This window comes from Echinops telfairi, unplaced genomic scaffold (genome assembly GCF_000313985.2).
Source record: "Echinops telfairi isolate 266 unplaced genomic scaffold, ASM31398v2 ScPeMD7_655;HRSCAF=1070, whole genome shotgun sequence".
Classification (NCBI taxonomy): domain Eukaryota; kingdom Metazoa; phylum Chordata; class Mammalia; order Afrosoricida; family Tenrecidae; genus Echinops; species Echinops telfairi.
In genome coordinates this window covers 18706851-18715030 of record NW_022104553.1, presented here as the reverse complement: position 1 = coordinate 18715030, position 8180 = coordinate 18706851, and the positions used below count along the sequence as shown (strand labels likewise).

Here is an 8180-nt window from a genome sequence, read left to right as displayed (position 1 = left end):
TGCTTGTGTCTGTACAGGATGCAAATCATGGAGCCACTGGCCCAGGTCATGAATCCCACACACAAAACATCATGGGAGGATATCAGCGCTACATAGAGTGAGAATGTGACATTGTCATGGTGGCTGGCACAGTATTGCCACACAGTTTTCTTTGTCATGGTTTTATTGCTCCAAGTGCCAGACCCATAAATCGGAAAAATGGCATTTACCAGCATGGGCAGGATCCAGCAGAGGGTATTGGTGGGACTGATGTATTTTACAGCTTTCACTTTAAATGTTGCCCACATGGAGTTCGTAGGGCTGATCGTGATGGTCTGGAAGACACTCAAGAAGCAGGTGGTGAAGGTGGACACGCTGCTGGCCACCCTTTCGAGGTAAAAAACAAGTTTGCATCCTGCATCACTGAGGAAATGGTCTACCCCGAACGCAAGCATCGTCTGTGGGACTCCTTTCGAGAAAATGACCAAGAGGTTGGCTGCAGCCAAGGTCCTGAGGATCAAGTTTGTCGACCGCGACCTGCCTCCGTGGAAGCGAAAGAAGACACGGAGAATGAGGAGTGAGACATTGCCCAGTGTTCCAAGGGCGACCTGGAATAGGAGAACCACTGCTATTTGTAGATTGATGGAGGCCATTCAGTCCCTTTCTAGAGCTTTGACACTCGAATTTGCAAACAGGTGGTGCTGCATGAAAACATGGGTTTGGGGATCCACTCTGCAGGGAAAATATAGTACAAAAGTTTCCACTTAGGATGATCTCACTGTGAGAAGTTCCCTTTAAATAAACTTCCTTTTTCCTCCTTCTTCTTTTTCAGGTAGTCCTAGTTATTTCCCCCGTCAATGTTCGGTTCTTAAGCATTGCCAAAGCATCGGCCACTGTTTGGAGTGCATTCTTGACCTCTCCTCTTATAGTTTATACTTATGACTGCATGAGGTAAGTGGCAATACTATTGTCTTTTATCAGGCAGGGGGTTTTACTTACAGAGAAGTAAAGGCACCCATATAAATAGTCACAGCGTCAGGGCCTGATCCCTGGTCGAATCTGGCTGCACTGACACTGGACTTTATCATGATGCTATTTTATCATCGAGCCTTCAGATTGTACTTTCAATAATCCAAATACATGTGATTTAAATACATGTGAAATTCTGATTGTTGTAAGTTGCCATTTGCTCTAAGTATTCTAGAGAACAATACCATGTATGGGTCAATTTAAATCTTAGTAACACATGGCTATTCCAGGTAGTTTTTAAAGATCCAACTGGGTTTATTCAATAATTATTAATATAGAAAGGGAATCAGTAATTTTTGTCAGGAATTGCATAATTCCTTTCAACACAGAAATTATTGTACAAAACTACACAGTCGAATCAGTAAAGGACACAGAACAGGTATAAGAATCGAGTGTTTGGGGGTAAGTAAGAACAAAGTTAGTCATCATCATAGATCATGGGAACATGTACCATATACAAGTTTTCAGAGAAAAATATAAAATAAGAAGTAACATGTCTTGGAAACTATAGCCAAACGTAAGATAAATTGCGAAATTACAGAAGCTCGCAACCTTTTTCCAACTATCAAGCAGTTACACTGAGTCTCTGCAGAGAACTATACAATTTAATTAGCTCCGCCATGACATGCACGAAGTGTTTAGTGAATGAATTATACTACTTGGGAAAAATCCCACTGCTTTTCACACGCCACTTGGAATGACAGCTCAATTTTGAGATCACAACCCGGAAGCAATGTAACATTCCGGTTGTTACAGCCCTTGCCTCCGAACCAAGAGCCATCTTCCTCGAGGATTTCATTAAAGAGTAGCCCAGGACGGGGGTTGGATCAGATACCCCGGTCTCTCTCCAAAAGCTCAGAAATTGCCACCCTTTCTGGTGACACCATCGCTAGATCAATATCTGCACTCCGAGAAACCTCCTTCAGACATGGTCACTCACCCAGCCCGGGCTGTGCGTCTCTCCCTTCTGGAACCTGCCTTCCTGGTTGAAATACAAAATACTCACCGACATCCTACCTCCTGTCTGCGTGACAGGCTCAGCGAAGGTCGCAAGAGCTACAGCAGGTGCGAAAGAGAGGGATATGCGGGTTCTGATAGATGAGCTAGTCGTTCTGTGACCTCCCCTCCCCACAGAACGGCAATTTTCACTTCACCTGTAGCAGGCATGAAGCGACACCACTGGGGATCTAAGAAAAGTTCTGAAAAACGTTACCCCACTTTCTAATTTCCGGAAACTCCAGGGTCTGGGGATCATCTGCAAAGAGACCACAGGGCATCTGGGAGTCTCTTCTTTTTCCATGGCTCCTGGAGGCTGACGGGCGTTCACTGGTAGGGAGCAGGGGAGGCTGAGGTCTGAGCCAGAGGGATCGACAGACAGGAAGCCTCACGTGTCTTACTGGGTTTCTATTTCTCCCGAGAAGCTCTACTATCACAATCTAAAGCCATACTCGCCTTCACACCCCTCTCTATCATGAGCATGTCGTTTATTGACAGTGTAATGGCGTCACATAAAGTATCTCCAAGGGATTTCCGATGTGTAATTGTGAAAGTGAGTGCGTGGAATTAGTGCATTGTGGTGGTGGTTGTTAGGGGCTGTCGAGTGAGTTCCGACCCAGAGCGACCCTATGCTTAACAAGGAAGCACTGACTGGTCCGGCGCCGTTCTCATAACCGCTCTTATCTTTGACCCATTGTGGCAGCCGCGTGTCAGTTCATCTAGTCGCCGGCCCTTCTCTTTTTTCCGGCCCCTCCACTTTCCCAAGCCCGATGTCTTCTCCAGGGACTGATCTTTCTTGATAACATGTCCAAAGTAGACGAGACGAAGTTTCCCCCTATCGAGGGGTGATTTATTAGGGACTGATTATAAGGGTTATATGTAAGCAGATTACAATTTTTTTTACTAGGCAACAGATGCCTCACTGGACAATAGTGATTGTGTTCAAGGGCATCCAACGTTGTCACAACACCTTCCATGTGGTTTCAGCTTCTCCACTGAAGGCAGCAAATCATGCTCGTTGGTGGTCAAGGTCGAGGAGATCAGTTTCTGAAAATTCTCAAATGTAACCATAATATTAATATTTTCCATCAGTGGGGGTGCAGAGAAACCAATTAAGCATTTGTGAAAGAAACTTATTAGGTACATCCGTAGGAAACTCATCCTTGTATATTAATATGTAGCTAGCATAATTACTTGTTTTAGCTATGTACATCTGTAGCTTGTGGATATTTGCCTTAATGTGCATAATATATCTTATTACAGATTTTGTCAACTTGTAGCATTTTGTCAGCTACCTAAAAAGATGGTCAGATATATCACAATCTTATGGTCAGTGTCTACCACGCAGTAGGCTGATGTTTGTCCCATTCACACTTGCTTTCTTCCAGTGTTATCCTATTGCAAAGCAAGACCAAACGTTTAGATTGGAGGTATCCATCTTTTTGGCAGTAGGAGTTCAACCTATTCCCTGGGTGCCTGTCATTAGGGGTGAGATTTGATTGTCTCCTGTCCAGGGGTGATGCTTATTGGTGTTTGAAGCTGCAGTTTAAGAATATTCACCTTGGGCATGGCTGCTGAGATATTGTCTTCCATATCCCCATAGCTTGGCTGGTGGGTGGCTCACAATCTCACAACTGTAAGGAGGATCACTACAGAAGGAGCTTCAGGGATTGTTCTGATAGCCGCAGACAAAACAAATGCTCAGTGGTGCTGGGTTTGTTGCCAGCCACAAATGTGTTCATTTGTTTGTTAAGGAGGCCACTCTCCCCAGTGAATACAACCACTTGAGGCTGATAAGGTAGGGGAACAGGACAATCTAGACCTGGCTTCTGAGCCCATTCTTGCATAAGGACGCCAATGTCGGGTAAGAACCCTCATGACTATTAATATCATCCTCAGTATCATACACGGGCATGTTTTCCAAATCCGAAATGGTGTCCAGCTGATAAGCAAAACCACACCCATTTCTATTAAGTGCAATCCAATTCACAGGAACCCTAGGGGTAGAGGAAAATGACTCCACAGGCCTTCCTTGGGATTTGAACCCCTGAAAGTGCATGCAGTGCTCCAACACTGAAGCTACTGTGCCATGACAGCTCTGGATCGACTCAGATAGTAGGGTAATGTTGCAGTCATTCACTCTAAGACTGACATGCAGTCAATACTCATGGTAGTGAACATATAGGGTTCTGGAGACTTCCAAACTTCACAGGAGTAGACAGCCTCCTCTTGGGGCAGTTGGTGGGTTCAAACCACTGACCTTGTGGATCATGTATAACCCACTATATCACCAGAGCTCTTTTCTGTAGCTATCCACATATGTGAGAGCAGTATGGCCTGTGAAATAAATTCGATGAATCTGTTAAGTAATTGTGTGTTTTCCCAGGTTGTCTAGAGAAACAAATTCAGTGACACTCATCTACGTATAAAAAAGTGCTTTATATCAAGAAGTAATTCTGTATCAAGGAGGTATCTCAGTTCAGCCCAACTCAAGGCTGTAAACATGATGCTAGTCCATAAGTCCATCTTCAGAATCAAGTAGTTACAGGCTGGTGATGCAGAAAGATGCAGAGAGAAAGAGGGGTGCAAGAAGAGCACAGGCTAGTAGGTGCAGAGTCCCATGGCTCCCCAGTCAGTGGAAATATGGCAGGGCACTGACAGCTCTTAAGGCCGGAGAGCCCACATGGAAAATTTTATATCAACAATTTAAAATACAAGCTCCAAGGCGTGCTAATACTCCACCTTGGAAGAAGTACAGCAGGAGCGATACTTAGAAGCAAGGATGAGCAGACCTGGTCTCGCTTTTGTTGGATGAGTCATCAGGAGGAAGCATTGGGTAGAGAAATAGATAATGCTTAATAAAGTAGAGAGTCAGTAAAAATCAGATTGATACAGAGATTACAACAGCGGGCTTAAACATACCCACATGTGTTCTGGTTATGCAGGACCAGTATCATGATGAATGTAAGTTGATGAGCTAGCAACGAACCAAAACAATCACTATATTATTTTAGGGCTAGTTATTTTTTGGACACAGATTTTCCATGAAATCGTTAATAAAATGGAAGACTTACATGACCATGGAATTCAATATCATTTACTACTGCTAGGCAAAATCCCAGTCCATCTCTACAATTACACTGGTTCTTGAGATTCTACGACGGATGATTTTGTCAATGATGGAATTGGTGTAAAATAGACACATGATATTTTCCCCATGAGAGATGGTATCTATGTGTTCTTCCTATAACAGAAAACACCATGTCTAGCCACACGAGAGTCACTGCTCAGGAGGACGAAGGGGCTGAGAGTTGGGAAACACACAGTGATAAAAATGGATGTGTTCACTACCCACCAGCTGCGATCACCTGAAAGAGCCAAATAAGCATGAAGAGTGGAGGAGAGGGCATAGAACAATACAAAGATACTCACCAGGACAAGGATACTTTGGGTGGCTCTGGTCTCAGGGGATGATCTGGGGGACATGTTGTTTGTATGAATGTAGTGAACCTGCTTTTTGTGTCTGTGCAGGATGAAGACCATGGAACCACTGACCCAGGACATGATCCCCAAACATACAACATCATGGGAGGATATCGGTGCTGCATAGAGTGATAAACTGACATGGTCCTCGTGTGTCGTAGAACAATATTCAAACACAGTTTTCTTTCTGATGGTATTGTTATTCCATTTGTCAGACTCATACATTGGAAAAATGGCATTTGCCAGTATGTGTAGCATCCAGCAGGAGATAATGGAAGGGTTCATGCACTTCAGGGCTTTCAGTTTAAACACTGCCCCTGTAGCGTTCTTAGGGCTGATGGTGATGGTCTGGAAGACACTCCAGAGGCTGGTGGTACAAATGGACACACCTCTGGCCACCCTTTGAAGATAAAACACGAGTTCACCTCCTCCCTCATTGAGGAAATGATTTAACCCCCAAACAAGCATTGTCCTGGGGACTCCGCTAGTGAGAATGACCAAGACATTGGCTCCAGTCAAGTTTCTGAGAATCAAATCAATGTAGTTGCCTTGGCCTGCAACTACAGAGATGAAGGAAGATCCAATGAATTACGAGTAAGAAATTTGCCAGGATTCCAATGATCATCTGGAATAGGAGAATCATGGCTATTTTCAAATCCATGGATGGTTCCAGTCAATTCCTCGAGTTTGAGATTGAAATTTACATATAGACGATTCTTCATGGAACCAGGCTACATCGTTCACGGGGAAAATGGTACACTATTTTCCACTTAGCATTATGTTGCTCTGAGCCATAATCTCCAAACACTACGTTTTTGTTTGGAGATTGCTAATGATTTCTGAGTATCTTCCTGCAGCATTCACAAAGTGTTGGGTCACAGTTTTGAATGCTTTACCTGTTCTAAATCATTTCAAGTTTATAACTTCATAAGTTATGAGCTAATACTATTCTCTTGTCAGCTGAAAAAAATTTCATTACACAGAGGTGAAGAGAGTCAAATCAATAGATACAGTCAGGTCTGAGCCTGCGTAACTGGGTGCAATGACTCGTTGTACTACTCTATCGTAGCTCTCTCACTGTGTCCGTCTCATCATCCAAGTACTTGTTTTTTTAAATATACTTTATAATTTCAGTTATGATAATGTCCTATATTGTCAAAGTATTCTGTAGTGCAGCACTTATGAATCGAAATAAAGGTCTTAGGTAGATGTCGATATCTTGAAACAAATTAAAAACAACTGGATTTAGCCAATAATTACTAATACCATAACAAAATCATTAATTTTTTGGTCAGAAATTAGTGGCTGGTTACTCCCATTAGAGAAGTTACTGTCCAAAAGTGTGCTGTAGTCCAAATGATAGCTCTTGGAACATAAGTAAAAATGTAATGTCATGAGGTGAGAACAAAATTAATCCTCATCTGAGATCATTAAATGATATGTAAATGTGTTTACAAATAATGAAGCAAAACAAGAACTAATTTCTGTTTTGTACAATATATTACAACATGAGACAAATATGCAAAATTACAGAACAAAATATATTTTGAATTATCCAGTTACACAGTTTCTATTGAGAACCAGATAATTCAGTCCACTCAATCACATGCATCAGAACATGCACAGAACATTTAGAGAAATACCTATAATGCTTCTGAAATTTTCTTTGTGATTTTCATGCATCATATTGACTAACCTATGAAGTTTGAAATTTCAGCTTTGAATCCCTATAAAGTCAGATTTTGATCAAATTTGGATCCAACCTTAAAAAGTAGCTTTCTTCAGGATTTCATTAAATCCCCTTGAGGGCAGTCAAGGATTAGTGTTAGGTCGTCACCTGGCAAACTCTCTAAAAGCTCAGCCCAGGCCTTATGAAATGTCACCCTCCCTGGTGACACTAGCCCTGGGTCAGTGTCTCCCCCCGGGTGAATTTCTTTGACAGACGTTATCGCTCACCCAGCTCCTGATCTGCCTCTTTCCTTCTCGAACCTTCTTTTCAGGCTGAATTAGAAAATACTCACCTGAATTCTATTTCTTGCCAGGATGATGGGTGAAAGTCACAGTGGCCCCAACAGGTGTGAAAGAGAGGGCATCCATACCCTGAAATACTGGTTGGAGACTGTGTGACCTCCCCTCCCTACAGATTTGAAATGATCATCTCACCTGTAGCAGCCATGGCAGTCCACCACTGGGGACCTGCGAAAAGTTTTGAAGAAGTTTAAATCCTAATACCCAGAATCTCTGATGTGAGGTGATCATCTGCAAAGGGACCATTTCACAGTGTCTCCAATTTCTAAAATGTTTGTTGGCGGACAGGTGCTCCCATGGAGGGAGAGGGAGGGGAGGGGATCTGAGTCAAGAGGAGAAACACATTGCCTCATTGGACGATTTTCTTCACTGAAAAGTTTGTCCATCAAAATTCTGAAACTTTGCTAGGCCTCATGGCTCAGGACCATGATCATTTAATTTAGTCACAGGGCAATGGAATCACAAAAAGTAACTGCCAATGATCTTCCATTTGTAATGGTGAAAATAAGAGCAGGAAGTCAATCGTAGCTCAATCTTAACTAGCAAATCTAGAAGGAACGGACATTTTTTGTTCTTTTTAATCATTTTATTGGGGCTCATACGATTCATCACAATCCATACATCAATTATGTAAAGCATACCTATACATTTGTTGCCCTCATCAT

At 42.7% G+C, this 8180-nt stretch overlaps 1 protein-coding gene across 1 annotated transcript in view; it reads right to left on the bottom strand.

Moving 5' to 3' along the window:
- Positions 1 to 632, bottom strand: part of LOC115870341 (vomeronasal type-1 receptor 2-like) — a 5517-nt gene extending 4885 nt beyond the window's left edge. Inside the window, exon 1 of the mRNA XM_030886281.1 lies at positions 4 to 632. Within this exon, the coding sequence (XP_030742141.1) occupies positions 4 to 632 (629 nt within the window). The remainder of the gene's footprint in view (positions 1 to 3) is intronic.
- Between the last annotated feature and the right edge of the window lie 7548 nt (positions 633 to 8180).